This window comes from Dunckerocampus dactyliophorus, chromosome 14 (genome assembly GCF_027744805.1).
Source record: "Dunckerocampus dactyliophorus isolate RoL2022-P2 chromosome 14, RoL_Ddac_1.1, whole genome shotgun sequence".
Taxonomy (NCBI): Eukaryota; Metazoa; Chordata; class Actinopteri; order Syngnathiformes; family Syngnathidae; genus Dunckerocampus; species Dunckerocampus dactyliophorus.
The window spans coordinates 8647079-8662144 of NC_072832.1; the positions used below are offsets into that span (position 1 = coordinate 8647079).

The 15066-nt window shown below is 40.7% G+C and overlaps 2 protein-coding genes and 1 long non-coding RNA gene across 7 annotated transcripts in view; 2 read left to right on the forward strand and 1 right to left on the reverse strand.

Moving 5' to 3' along the window:
- wdfy4 (WDFY family member 4) overlaps nucleotides 1-2052 on the forward strand; it is a 44728-nt gene extending 42676 nt beyond the window's left edge. For 3 of the 5 annotated variants that reach the window (XM_054799232.1, XM_054799231.1, XM_054799233.1), the window contains 5 exons: nucleotides 30-209; nucleotides 354-536; nucleotides 959-1055; nucleotides 1608-1718; nucleotides 1793-2051. In XM_054799232.1, coding sequence (XP_054655207.1) covers nucleotides 30-209; nucleotides 354-536; nucleotides 959-1055; nucleotides 1608-1718; nucleotides 1793-1908 — 687 coding nt within the window. In that variant the 3' untranslated portion in view covers nucleotides 1909-2051. Of the gene's footprint in view, nucleotides 1-29; nucleotides 210-353; nucleotides 537-958; nucleotides 1056-1603; nucleotides 1719-1792 lie in introns of all 5 variants that reach the window. The other 2 variants (XM_054799235.1, XM_054799234.1) reach the window with 2 other exon arrangements.
- A 3145-nt stretch (nucleotides 2053-5197) lies between these two features.
- On the reverse strand, nucleotides 5198-14329 carry vstm4a (V-set and transmembrane domain containing 4a). Its single transcript, XM_054799049.1, has 8 exons — nucleotides 14096-14329; nucleotides 12138-12590; nucleotides 10076-10129; nucleotides 9883-9990; nucleotides 9028-9061; nucleotides 8792-8946; nucleotides 7795-7859; nucleotides 5198-6089 (listed from the first exon to the last, which is right to left on the reverse strand). The coding sequence occupies exons 1-8, from the start codon at nucleotides 14142-14144 to the stop codon at nucleotides 5937-5939; spliced, it is 1071 nt and encodes a 356-aa protein (XP_054655024.1). The 5' UTR covers nucleotides 14145-14329; the 3' UTR covers nucleotides 5198-5936.
- LOC129194119 (uncharacterized) overlaps nucleotides 9713-15066 on the forward strand; it is a 29855-nt gene continuing 24501 nt past the window's right edge. The window contains exons 1-2 of the long non-coding RNA XR_008573688.1: nucleotides 9713-10290; nucleotides 10973-11075. This is a non-coding gene — a long non-coding RNA (uncharacterized LOC129194119). The remainder of the gene's footprint in view (nucleotides 10291-10972; nucleotides 11076-15066) is intronic.

The window sequence follows — 15066 nt, forward strand, 5'->3', positions numbered from 1 at the left end:
ACTGGTAACTGCATTGTTTCTGCCCATAGCCACTATATGGTCACACGGATGTGGTGACATGCCTAACAGCGTCTGAGGTCCATAGCTTGGTGGTGAGCGGTTCCCGGGATCTGACGTGCATATTGTGGGATCTGGAGGAGCTAAGCTACGTCACACAGTTGGTTGGACATACGAGCAGTGTCTGTGCAGTGGCAATAAATGACCTGACGGTAAGTCTCACCTCCTTATAAGACCTTTGTATTCGGCTTGGTGCTGATCTCCACTCATTTCATAGCATCATTGTATCCTCTTTCTGTGACAAGTCTGTACATTTGTGCACTGAAGGACATTCACGCTGCATTGCTCTGTCCAAGGGTGAGATTGCATCATGTGCTGGGTCTGTGCTGTACCTGTGGACCATGAAGGGTCAACTGTTAGCTTGCTCTGATACTTCCTGTGGGCCTCAGGCTGACATCCTATGTGTCAGCTTCTCACAGCGGCAGGAGTGGGACGCCAGGAATGTGGTGGTCACCGGCTGTGCAGACGGCATCATACGGGTGAGTGTCTTTTAAGGCCACCTCTATAACTTTTTGCGGGACTAATAGAGAGGTTATTGTTTTGTTTTATACTGTGTTTTTTGCACAGTGTTTGAATGTGTGTCATTACTTTGGTATTAGCCTCTCAGGAAGCAGCCTGGGTGTCCATCAAGGTAATAATAACAGCTTATGGGTTGTGTGTGTTTAATATAAGCATAATGCTGCCTTGCTGCAATCAAACTGCAAACTCTTAAATTGGGCCCTGCTCGGGAATGGGTGCCAATGCAGTACACACACACCCACACACACACGCACAATTGGTATTATTACTTTATTATTACCTTGAGTTATGGGGAGTGTGTGTGCACCATTGCACATGTGTGTGTTTGTTATTATGTTGAATTATGTTTGATTTTGCTACTCGTTATGTGTCTTTCACACAGATATGGAGGACAGAGTACACCAGAAGACAATTAACTGGCCCTCCAGAAGAGCCTGTGTCCCTAGGGCGAGACCCAACAGCGCTGGCAGAGAGCGCCGGTAATGCTGCTTGCTTTTATACGATCAGATATAGATCTGTTTGTAACGGACAGGATGAAGGGAGTGGCTGAGCAGAAAACAGCACCAAAACTATTTTTATTTTCTAAATTTCACCATTAAAAACACCTCTAATTAGATAAATCCTTAAGTGTAAGATGATTATTTTCAGATCCCCTGCTAGCGTTAGGACTAGTAGGAATTATGTTGTTATAAAGTTATTAAGCATAGAGGCAGTAAACACTGATGACTGAATCTGCTGACGTGCGTATGCGTTTATAATTTAGAAAGCAATAATACCCAGATCCAATTTGGCATACGTTGGTTACAGCCCCATGTCACCTCATAGGATCACTCTGCAAATTACACTGAGACTAATCTTTATGTAACATTTGTGTTCAGGCATTTTTCCTCTCTTTAGCAGTCGATTGACCATAGACTTGCACTTATTTGAATGTGTGGGACTGTAGAGCCGTGCATTAGTTAGGAGTATGGGCATATAGATATGCAGATCATATAATTCAAGTCTTACAGTGATGATGTTTCCCTAGCAAGCAGCCCACAGCAGGTTAAACACTGGAAGAGATGTCTGGTGTTGCGTCGGGAGATCAACAGAAGTCATCGCACCAAAAATAATCCAGCTGTCACAGTATTGGCCATGTCCAGGTATACTCACGGTAAAAAGGAAGCATTTAGGATGTTGTGTTGCAAGATTGACATGCATTGCTGTGTTTGTGTAGGACCCATGCTACGTTGCTGGCAGGTGACGCCTGGGGCCGAGTTTTCACTTGGACATGTGAGTGAGCTTACTTGGACCTGTGTTACATTTATTGTTGGTGCCTCATTCAAGATTTGAACGTAGTGAATTTTACCGCAAATGTGAATAGTGAATACACTACTGTACTTCTCTATGTAAATACTGGAACTGCAAATTGAATTAAACATTTTTAGCTATACAAGAGTATTTGCGAGTTTCTTTATTGTCTTACAACTGGATTTACTTCTTAGCAGGATAAGGTTTAGGTCCTACAATTTGGAGTTTGACCAAACTAAAATACGTAAAATACATTTGTAAATTCACACAAAAATCTATTGGTTGAAACTTTAACAAATTCTTCACAACTTAAGCTCAGTTAGCATCTTAATGATTATTTAAAATTTGTATTTTTATTATATTGTATCTATTTTTTCTTGTGATGCCACAACAGAAGGGTATCGGTGATAGTAAAAAGCAACAGTAATGGTAACCACAGATCCAGAAACAAAACTTATTACGATGTAAGAAAGTGACATTCTGTCCTGGCTGTTCAGTACAATATGGCAAATGCAGCAATAAAACCAAAAGTACTGAATGTGCAAGCAGTCCTTGTTTGGCACAGGGTCATTATGGTTGCATGATGGTGGTAGTTTGACCCTGGAAGAGATTTTTTCTATTTCAATATTTGTTATACTACCAAGTAAAAAAAAAAAAACAACCTCAAACTGCATCTGTTTTTTTACTCTTTTTGAGAAGGGAAAGAAAGAAAGAAAAGGCATTGCATGCTTAGCCAGCATAAGTTTCTTGTAGAACGTCGCTCATGAAGTACAAACAATAGTGTGCAGCCATGCCAGCATCTGGAGCTGCAAATGTTTAGCTGTAAATGTTTAGCTCTGCAAAATGTTTGTGGTATGCAAACATTTCAACACTCACTGTAATGCATTTCTAATAATGTGGTATTTATTTTGTTCATCTATCAGCCATGTTTTAAGTGTTCATTTTTATAAGGCCGAGGGCGTGCCTGCGTGCCTGTGTGTGTGTGTGTGTGTGCGTGCGTGCGTGCGTGCGTGTGTGTGTGTGTGTGTGTGTGTGTGTGTGTAATGCATGTTTGGATAACTAAGAAGTTTCCCAAAAGGGGTCTTTCTGATTGTAGACTTTGAATTAGGGGCATTGCTTGATTCACAATTCTTAGTTTCGTAAGTAATTGCAACATTATTAATGCCTTTGCACCTCTGCACACAGGCAAAGCTTAACATTACCAACCTAAAGCAGTGTTTGCTTTAAAGGTACAGGCTCTCCTGTCTCACTTTTTTCTTCCTCATCATCCAGGAAGAGGTCTGTGTCTTTAACCTCTGTGTATGTGTGGCTAATTGTGCTAAGTGAAGTAGCTTAATAGAGTGGAAAATAGTCCTCGTAATTTTCCCGGAGAGCCGCCAATGACCTTCTCTAAAGACAACGGCCGGCACCATTCTCTCTACATGGCTGGTTTTATGACAGAGATGTCCAAGCGTCGCTTTCTTCAGAGTAATTAAATCAAATAAATTATAGCACCAAGGCAGAACCATCTTGTAGCCTAACCCAATTATAATGCACTGTAAAGCTAATTATTAACCATGATTACAATTAGTCTAATTTGAATAAATGTAGTCATTAGCGGGTTCAACCCGGTCGACGAGTGTGAACTGTGGGGGATGATTAGGATCATCATCATCATCATCTCCGCTCCCACTCACAGTCACTCATTCTCTTCCTCCTGTTCTATTTTTCACCCTGACCTTCACAAAATGCTTCACAACCTTCACCTTACCTGCCTACCAGTGCGTGACGCCAACACCCCCTAAGAATTCGTTATTTGCTGCTAATTGCTGAGGCCATTTTGGTAGGATGGACTCCCTATGCCCCTCAGTTCAATTCAATTTACTTTATGTACCTGGCCCCAAATTATCTCAATTACAATTATCTCAGATTACTTTTTCCATGCACCACGCCTGTTTTGTATGTTTAGGATAGTGTTACATTTAAGTGGTAAGGGGAAACCAAACTATGATACACAATCTTATCTGAAGTACAGGTGCTTTCCTATCTTGTTGGAACCTTGACTGGTTTGATTGAAAATAGCACAACTTAAAAGATGAGTAGAACTTTCTATGAAAACTGGCCCTCTTTTTATATGTGGATATTTTTTGCACCCCACTGTTAAAATGTAAGCTAAAAAGTCTTAGTTGCTTACAGGCAGTGACGTGCAGCCAGGGGAGGCAGGTGAGACAGAGCCTGATGAAAAATAAAACGATAACATGAAATAAATCAACATTTGTCCATTGAACTGTATTAGACACGTATTTTCTGTATGATTCAAATTATTTTTAATATTTTCATTCAAATTTTGAATGTAGTATTGCCCTAGGCATGAGCGAGTTCACCACCATCTGAATCGATCTAAATATCTAAAATACAGATATTTAAATTATCAGTTTATGTACTTGGAGTGGGCGGGGCCTATACCGGAAGTGGGCGTGGTTTAACTGTAAATGGGTGTGGCTTAAATCCGTACATTATTTGAACATGGATTGATCAGAATTTGTTATATTTATTGTTTATTATTCAGCTGCATATGTACGGTACTGTGTATGTATGTTAATTATTTTTTTAATGATCTGTGCGAAGTTGGTGATTCATGCAAACATCCAGTGATGGCAAACAGGGAAATAATCTGTCAGCCTTGTTCACTTTATTTTTCTCAAAAGCACCGCGTTCAGTACTATGAGCAAAGTTTTCCAACTGACTTTATATCACCAGCCAAACTAGAAGCAAGCAGACCGGGAAAAAAAGAAAAACACAGGCAGTGACCGACACAAAACGAGCTGTTTAAGGCTCTGTCTTGTCAAATGCACCGCATACGTTACGAAACAAGTTTACCAAGTAACTATACATACAAACCGAAATAGAGGCTGGAGGCAAGCTGAGGAAAACTTTAAAAAGCCCTGTCCGGAATGGAGGCAGTGATCAACGCGATGCGAGCCGTTTTCAACTCTGTATTGCCAATTGCAACACGCACATGACTGAGGCATGGCTCGTCTCTGCCTGCAGCAAGTCTTTCTAGGAAGGTCGCTGTGTGTGACTGGCCAATCACAGAGAGTGAAGAGTGAATACATAAGTAGTTACCCAATGAGGATTTTCCATCAGCACGAGTATGGATAATGACAAGCTGTACTCGTTTCATGCTCTTATTCGGCAAAAATGCATTCTCCGTAACGGATACTCATCTAAAACGAGTACCCGGCTCGGCCCTATAGTCTACATTGGTCACTGGGTATCAGTAATTGTTTGGTGAGACAAGCACAGGACTTCATTGCCGGAACAACAGGCTTTTATTGCAGGTTTAAATTATCTCCCAAGAAGCGCAATAATAATAACATAATCATCATCATAATAATGACACTAAAACTTAACGCTGAATCCCCAACGTCACTTTCTGTTCTCCACATGGAGCACATGTATTTCGATGAGCAAGAGTTTTATTTATGTTTTAAATGGCTTTCTCACATTTTTCTCATACTCATATCACTTAACTATCTTAACACATTGTCTATTGCTTAAAGTTTAGTCAAAGAGTTACACAATCTGACTAAATTTAGACCTGCATGCTATCTCATTTTGCCATGTTTTATGAATCTAAAACAAGAAAAAAAATGCCTCCATGAAGATCATTTATAAACTTGTTTAATGTGCAGCAAAGATTTGACTCTACCTGGGCATAATTTTATTATTCATTTCCCCTCTGTAGCTATAGAGGAATGTACAAAGCTGCAGTGTCTTAGAACATAGCAGAAAAGGAGCAAAGACAATAATTTCTTTCTACAAAACCTCCTGAGCATCCACAGAACAATAACAGAACATTCTTAAGAACATCTGGCTCACAGGCCAGAGATGCAGAAACACAAAACAACATACGACTAGAGCTGGACTGGAACCAGGAGGTCAAAGACATGCAAACCCTCATTAAGGCTAAAACAAATACTGATTTATCAAGATTGCGTGTTCATAAATATACATCCTTGTTCTGGAACTCAATCTGTACTCCACTCCGGGAGGTATCGTGAACATCCATGTGTCCAGAGCTTCTGTGTTTACAGCTGTTTCTCCTGGAAGAGGATCTGAGCGTACACGGTGTCTGGGCTGGAGGGGGTGGGGTCAGGGCTGGCTGAGGCCGGGGGTTCGAGACTGGGTCGGACCAGCTCCAGTTCTGCATAGGTTAGACTGTCCTCCTGGGGTACTTGAGCCTGCAAATTAGCCAGAGATAATGCCAGATATATAAAAAAAACGAATGCAGTAGCTCACAAAAGTGAGTTACACCTCTTGTATTTCAGCAACCATTTAATTATACTGTACAGTCATGGAAAAAATTCTTAGACCACCCTTGTTTCTTCAGTTTATTGATCCATTTTAATGCCTTGTACAACTAAAGGTACATTTGTTTGGACAAATACAATTATAACAAATATAGCTCATAAATTTAATTAAGAGCTGATATCTAGCAACGTCCATGGTTTTCTTGATAATAACCAAAATCACTTCAGTTCTTACGTAATAGCTCAGGTCTTATGAGCTATTTTTGTTGTCATTGTTGTATTTTTCCAAACAAAGGTACCTTTAGTAGTATTGGGCATTAAATGAATAAGAAACTGAAGAAACAAGGGTGGTCTTAATAATTTTTTCCATGACTGTATTTTAGGGGCAATCCTATTAAAGTGAAGCTTGGGTAGTCGGTGTACAGCTTATATAGCAGTATTGATTTACCCTCCTCTGATAATGAGTCAATACACATTGCCAACCCATTGATTGCGATCGACTGGTTGATCTTTGGGACTTTGCCGGTCGAACCCCAACAAAAAGCTACAAAAGCATGGGTGCCCAAAGTGTGGCCGAGGGGCCATACGCAGATGTTGCCTATGTTCATGGCCAAGACCAGGGATCTTGGGCTCAAAAAGGTCGGTGACCACTGGTCTAAATAGATGGTAACACAAGTGAGTACACCTTGCAGTGCACCAAATTGTGTCCAAAGTGTCAATATTTAGTGTGAGCATCATTATTATCTAGCGCTGCCTTAACCCTCTTGGGCATCCTCTTCACCAGAGCTGCACAGGTTGTTACTGGAATCCTCCATGATGACATCACTGGTGGAGTTGGTGGATGTTAGACACCTTGCACTCCTCCACCTTCGACATGAAGATGCCTCACAGGTACTCAATTGGTTTCAGGCCTGGAGACAAACGTGGCCACTCCTTCATGTTCAGCTTCCTCATCAAAGCACTTGTCATCTCGGAGGTGTGTTTGGGCTCCTTATGCTGTTGGAAAACAGCCATGTGGCCCATTTTCCTAGAGGACCACTTGTGCAGCCCCAGACCATGACACAAAAAACACCATACTTGACTGTAGACAGGACACAATTATCTTGATGCTCACATATGTTTGTTGACTCAGTTTTAATGGATTCTAAATCTATAGTGCTATACAAACTGTAAACTGACTATTCTAGTTTATACAGGTATTGTCCCATGACTGTAATAAAAAGTCCCTGTCCAAATACTTTATAAAGTAACCTTGCCAACATATTCAGATCTCCAAGTAGTTCTAATCTCCTTGTTATGTTTTTCCAGAACAAAAACAGAACAATCATCTGAGTATTTTATCACATAAAGACAAAGCACAAGAATGGGAGGAATACTCTATATTTTAATTGTAGAAATAAAACCAGTGAAGCACCCTAAATAAATAATTGTGTTTGAGAAGCAGTAGAGATAAATATAATTATCATGCTCATAACCGAATGGAGAGAGGGCAATAAACTTCTGTAGTCGAGAGACAAATTTTCCTCTTGCGTGTATTTCAGTTGCAGCAATTTGAACTGCATTTTAAAAATGATTAAATTAATTTCATGCATTGCTGACATAAGTAGAGAAAATAAGTGATGATGCAAAGACTTACTGTGGTAGACCTTATGTGAGCTTTTGACCTTTTGGGCTTTTGGGGTCTTTTGGAAGCCACAGGTGCTGAAAAACAAAGTACAGAATATCAGAAATTACAGATGAAATGAAAGGCAACAACAATTTTAGCCAGTTTCAGCCTTTTTTGTATGATGATGGACTTTAACTTGAGATCCCTTGTGGGACCTGACCCAAATAGTGTAAAGTTTCGTTCCAGTGGTGTTCCATTGGCATTCATCATGCTACAAATTGAATTATACTGCCTTTATAATTTGTCCTGGCTGCATACTGTACCTTCACGTGCTGTTATTTAAACCCTCTAATTCAGTTTCTGAGCATCACAGGGGGCTGTAGCCTCTGTCCTACCCCTGTTCCTCTAATGCCTCCAGCACATTTGGAAAATATTAAAACACACCAGCGCCTGGTGAGTTGATTAGTCCATGTTTTATACACTGTTTCTGATATATTGTAACAACCCCAATATAAGACAACTGAATGTAAGGTGACCCCTTTTTCGACGAGACCATTTATCAATATTATCCAGCCATCCATTTTCTATGCCGCTTCACTAGGGTTGCAGGGGTATGCTGGAGCCTTCAATATTAACAAATTGTTTGTTTTATTCAATCATCTTTTCAATATCAGTGAAATAACTGGTAGAGCGCTGTAACAAATTATATCATATGTCTTAGCTGCTCTGCTTGTATGACGATAACTCTGCTTCACTGATCACCATTATGTCTGCTAAACTTGCCCAAATTTAAAACACTTTCTTGAAGCGGATCTCTGTCACAGGTCACTAGTATGTGTGAGTGACAGGAAGAATATAAGTAGTTTGGCTAGTAGAAGTAGTTTGGCTCCACATTTAACTTTGCATGTGTATGTTGCTAGACCGTAAGCCATCGTGTCTCTTTCAGTCTTTTTCGAGGGGAAAAAAATACCGTCTTATATTCAGGCCAAGTCGAGCAACAGAATTGAATCGATTCTAGTGTCTTTACCTTTAGTTGCTGTGTGTGGTGGTGGTGGCGGCTCCTCAGTCGCTTTTGGAGGTTTTAATGCCACTTTTATATCACTTTTCTGCCCTGTGTCTTTCTTTTGTGTTCTTGGGGAGGAACTGGAAGTACTACCAGAGCTGGTTACAGTCTCTCCTGAACTGCATTGAACAGAGAAGATCAAACTCAATTCAAAATATATATATACTGTATATATATTAATGAAGAGACATTGCACTCACCTGCTCTCTGGACACTTGACCAGTAGGTAACTTGCTGTGGAGCAACATAAATGTAAGTATGTTTATTGCAGTCATCAATGTAAAGTGGAACCTTGGAACTTTTTTGGGGGGATTTTTTGTTTTTGTGAGCACAATCCTAATACAAAAGGGTACTCTAGGAAAAGTGTGATGTCTACAAAAACAGAAATGGAACTTATTGCAACATGAAAAAGCGTTACACACGCCTCTGTCCTGGCTGCTCAGGACAATATGGCAAAGTTGGCAATAATAATGGAAGAAAGATAATGGAATATTTCACCTCCTTAGACACTTTCATCATGTCCTCAAAGGGAGAGTATTTTTCATTGTATTATATGTGGTTAACTTATTTTTATACTTGTATGACATTTAAGGATGTTAAAAAGCATGATGCATGAAGTCCACTTTCAACTTATATGTCATCATCAAAGGTAAAGGTGAGTAGACAATTGATTGTTTTTTAAAATAAATTCTTAGTGCTTAACTACTTTTTTACAGGTGTATGACAGTTAAAACTGTTAAGAAGCGTGTTCCATGAAGTCAAAAGTTTTATATAATGTTTACATTTTCTTAGTTTCAGTGGTTAGCTTTTTTTTTTACGCTTTTCTTATAGTTAACAATTGTTAAAATCTTACTTTAATTAATGCCTGCACTGTTAAATCATTTGATGATGGTGACAGCTGGATCCTGAAAGATTAATTCTAGTTGATTATTTTCTATGGGAAAATTGATTGTAAATGCCTACACATTGTAGCTCAGCATCCCCCATTGTGTTCGACCTCTGAGGTTCCACTGTATGATCCATTAATGTGAAATTGGGATGCTACATCAAGTGACCTTTTAGCCTGTGTCTCCTGTAGAAGTACTGGATGGTGAGAGTGAGTGTGAAGAGGAAGATGGAGAGCAATCCCAGCGAGCAGATCAGCACGGCGCACACGTTCACATCTACGCAAGACGAAATGCATTGGAACAACATTAAAAACCAGCCATTAATGTTGGGAAACATTAGTGCTAAGGACCAGGGGAATACCTGACAACAGACGCCAAATTCCTTCACTGCTATGAGCCTCCAGAGTAAAATGCACTGGAGAGAGGGCGGGGAAAAAAAAGGGAAATTTTGAGAAGAAGAAAACAGTTCAGGCTAAGCATCTTGTGTTGTTGTTGCTGTTTTCTGAAGGAACAGACCCACTGTAAACCAAACAGACTCAGTGGTTTCCAGAAATATCACACAAGCTGGCATCAGTGGTAAGTGACACACACACTATACAAATGAATGAGGACGTTGCCGTCTGTACATGTCACTGAATGATGTGGTGTGAACAGGGTCAGGGGTATTTAGCGAAAGGGTTAAGGAGGGAGAATGATTCCGCGCTATGTACATAAACGACTTAACCTAAGCACCCCTTAATGACTTTTTAATATGTCTTTTAAATGCATGGTCTGCATAAACTCATAAGATATATCAGCTGTGATTGACTTGTCAAATATGAATATGGCCGTAATAAATAGAAAAACTTATATTTAGTGACTCAAAACAAGGTTTTTACACAGCATTATCCAATAAGATCCAATACAAGAGCTGTATGCTGTAGAACGTGCCTTTGCAAATAATCAGAACAATAATGTCAGTCTGATAGAGTGCAGTTTTCCATTACTGCAAATGACAACCACAATAATAAACTTATTGTTAAATTAATCTCTCTAAAACTGAGCATAATTTTATTTGTACATTTGCAGAAATTATGACACACTTCTTGTGCTGGATGCAGGGGTACCTAATGGAATGACACATGTCCTATAGAATAATTCAGTTCTTTTCCCCTTTAGTTCTCTTTAATTTTAGGTCACATTTAGCATGTTGATTTTGATTTGTTTGCCCCATATAATGTCATCTCTTGTTTTTTTTCTGCTGTGGTCTGCATGTCAGAGATGCCTGCGGCTATGTGGCTTTTCGTCAGTGGGGCATTGGCCTGAATGTAGGACAGGGCGTTGGCAGATGCCTCCACCATGTTGGCGTTTCTCCACGAGAGGTAAACTATACTATAAAGCGCTCACGTCATACATACATTAATAAGGTTGCATTTTTAAACCTCACCATGTTTCATGTAAAACCATCTTTTGTATTCAGCTTTGTTGTGGTTGTGTGGTGTGAATGAGTGAGCAAGTTCTGCTGCGATTGAATATTCTCCTAATGCTTGCATAAAAGTACCCTCCAAAATGCTGATGTCGTGTATTTCAGAGTTTCTGAACACAGCCAGCTCAGCAGCATGCAACCTTGTACTCCTCACACTCATTCACAGAGTGATATTGTTGAGTGTGGTTTGGCAGTGTGAGCTCATTGTTTTTTTAGGGAAATACCAGGGAAATGAGGTGACACTCACACACACACACAGGTCTAATAGGGTGTAAACAGCTCAACGTAGCTTTTTTACTTGTTTGGACATGCCAAAATGTCCCCATGGTTAAGGGTGGTGCCACATAAAGAAATGCAAGAACACTTCCAAGGCACTACTCAGAGCTTGAGAGCACTTTTCCAATGTTTGCTTATTTCCATAACATGGATCGCATGTGTGTGGGTATTAGGGATGTCCTGGTATTCCAGGCAATATCTTTTCCATGCAGCAACACTAGAATTCCCCTTCTTTGCTGCTCCAGTTAGACTTGCCAAAAAGTGTGTATCTTGCTTGCCAGAATCAACTGATGATTGAATAGTGATGATAACTGACAGTGCTTTTAATTTAAACTGACATGACAGGTGGTTTGATTTCTAAATACATATGGAACAGAGATAGTAGAAATTGTGATTATGTGCACATTAAATCATAATTGCATGTCCAGCTCTGATAAAACTGCTGCAATGGCCACATATATCCTTTTTTGTTTAGAAGCTTGCTGTCAAATTTTGCTAGGTGTGGCCTCTATCTTCTGATTGGACCAATCTTTTTTTTGGTGGGTTTTTTTTTGGGACAGACCAAAATGGCATCATCTGTGGTATAAGATGACTCACTTCAATTCTCCTAAATCCATCTGCCTCTCATGGCTATACTATTTTTTCTGAAGACCACATGACCCACTCACACTCTTCTGGCTACCTGTCAGCTGTGTAGTGCCCGAACCATTAGACGATGCCTTCCATACGTTCCTGTACTTCCTTATCTCGTGCACTCTACACGTGTAGAAGCCCTGGTCCGTCTCGCTCACATTAAGAATCCTCAAGCGGTACACCTCTCCCTCAATTTGCTCATAAAGTCGAAACTTGGGCTGGGGGAAGCGGCGGGTGTAGTTCCCATACAGCTTGAGTTTCTTGATGCCCATCTTGACGATGAGGAACTGGGAGGGCTCAGGGCCCGGAGGGGAGGGAGACGGAGGAGGTAAAGGGGGTGAGAGGGTGGGAGCAGTCAGAGGGGAGAAGAACCAGCGGAGGATGAGTACACTGCTGCTCCTCTTTCTCTGAGATACCAGACAGGACAGTGTCAGGTTGTCTCGCTCGGTTGCCATGACAATGGGTGCAGGAATCACTGTCACATTCAAGGCATGGCCTAGTTCTGTTGGTAAAACATACAAAGAGTACAATAAGAGAGTTAATTTGTTGGTTATTTGTGTTATATGATTATATTTGTTTTTACCTTTGCCAAAGGCAGGTTGTCTTTCTTTAGGATTGCACGAAAACTACTCAACATGTGCAGACAAACAATCTATTAGAATTTGGTGATTTCTTTTTTTGTTATTTTTTCAGAATTTTGCATCCCTGAGTGTCTTGTCTATCGTCTATCGAAACTCTTATGTTTTATTTTATTCTCCATGAACTAGCAAGTAGTGAACAAATAGACAAACAAACAAACAGACAGCGCACCGCTATTTTTTTTACTTTTTTTTTTTTTAGAGGAAATTGTTTTTTCTTTTTGCTGCAAGTAACAATGTAACTGTTTCCCCAGCCCCATAATGTGAACGGTAAAGTCCTATTTGTCTAATCCTACCATTTTACGTCATTCTCCATAAACAAGGAAGTGGCCTGCTAACTACCCAATAGACAAACAAAGGGAACGGACCCTTTCTTTTGGGTTTTTGTGGCTTTTTAAAAAAGGCCATTCATTGACATCTGCTGCCACGTCCTTGTCAGAGTGCACACTTCTGATTGCTGAAACTGATATTCTCCACTATGTGGTTGTACAAACAATAACATATGTAGCTCTCCACTTTTCCCCACTTTTGTGAATAGCTGAGTTCTGCACTATGCTGAGTATTACTCCAGTTTACGTTTGGTAGGACACATGATGGGTGTCTCCTCCCTTCACTTCTGCAGAGATGTTTGATTTCCTGCCAGTTCAACATAATTGCAGCATTTTGTTTACATGTACGCCCACAACGGCTGCATGGTTTCACACCGCTCGACCTCATCCTATAATGTTTTTCTATCATTAGACGGGAAATTTGTCCCTTCCTAACCAAGACTCTTTGCTCTGCATGCTGCTGTTTTGCTTCGCTGCAGGTAGTGATGTTTTGTTCTGCAGCCAGCTGGGTCAGCTCAGTTCTAGCAGAGACGTAAAGTCTGGACACAAGATGTGTGATCAGACAGGCTCCAAAAAAAGATAAATCTACTGGTGGGAAATGGTATTGGACTCCTCAAAATAAGTCTAAAGAAACGAGGGGATAACAACATAATGGAGCAGATGGCATCTAATGTTGCATTGCTCGGTTTTGTGTTAGGTGGGAGTCTCTGTGATGGTTTGTGCATGCTCCGGAATTGAATTTGACATGACTCAGACAAACAAAATACTTGAAGCACAGTGATTACAAGGTTGTGTAAAGTCTATTGTACTTTTTGGAGCTTGTCGCTTATTAAAGAGAACAAGCGGCTTCAAGTTCAATTGTCACCTGAGTGACAATGATCACTTTTGCTTACTGCACGCAGGGGATTTTTCCTTCTATCTTGAACTTCTAAATAAAGTTTTAATTTTATGGTTCACAATAAGTTATTTTCTTTACTCATTGCATGCATGCTTGCTCCCTCGCTGCCTTTTTTTTATTGCTGTAAACAAGATGAACATACCTGTGAGCAGAGCTTTAGTCAGGACCAGCAGCACTACAGAGATGTTCATTGTCCTCTCTCAGTGAATCCATAAACCCTGAAAACAGCAGCGCGCTAAAACAAGCGGAGCACGACTGCACGACCCACCAGAGCACTTTGGCCACATTAACTCTTCCCCTCTTTCTCTTCTTTTCGCCGTAATATGAAACAGTACATGCTCTGTTCCCACTTAGGAACTCCCACTCATTCTCCCAGTAGTCTCTCTCTCACATTCCCTCTCCGGCCTGTCTCGGCTGTCTGTGTGTCCTGCTAAACGTAGGAAATGTCATTTCCTGAGTTCCCGTGAGTAGTCTTGGGCCAAGGCCTTAAACCCAAGAAGCCCAGTGTTTTGGTCTGGTCTTGTGGGTTAGTGTGTGTCCATCACATTGTGTGTCATTTTTAGAAGTGTACACAACAGAGTGCTGAACGTGCATTTCCATCATCCGCAATTACTTGTCTACTTATGCTTGTCTCTCAGTGGTGTGAACACTGCCAGTCAAATATGTTCACTCTTGTGTTTTTGTTTCTGCATGTGGTATTGATGCATTTCTGTGGATGTGCGTGTGTGTGGTGGGACTTCTCCCTCGTCTGGCTGCTGCATAGAGTGGCATGGGCTTGTCTCTGGCTGTGGTTGACAGACGGTCCCAGCGGAATGAGGCTTGCTGCTTTATTGGGCAGCCCAAATTGCTGAGGCAGGGCTTCTGCTGGCGCTGCGAACGCCGCCAAAGCCAAATGGAATCACAACAAAATTAACCCTTGGTGCTGTGTTGGATTATGTCGGAGAGGGTTCATGCAAATGGACTGTGTGGCCTTTTGCATCCTTGTCCCCGAGTGTTTTGTGTTTTTTAGTCTAGTCATTTGTCCTGATGCCATTGCTATGCTGCTGGAATCCACCAAAGGACATGTTTGCATACTACTGTGGAAACTCTAAAGTTGTACACCCCAGAAGTTGT

Excerpts from the sequence above, each read along its gene's own strand:
- vstm4a (XM_054799049.1), bottom strand. The coding sequence starts at position 14,144 with ATGAACATCTCTGTAGTGCTGCTGGTCCTGACTAAAGCTCTGCTCACA. Across the intron at positions 12,591-14,095 it reads GACTAAAGCTCTGCTCACAG|AACTAGGCCATGCCTTGAAT; the intron begins GTATGTTCATCT and ends TTTTACCAACAG. Across the intron at positions 8,947-9,027 it reads GTCAAGTGTCCAGAGAGCAG|TTCAGGAGAGACTGTAACCA; the intron begins GTGAGTGCAATG and ends TGTTCAATGCAG.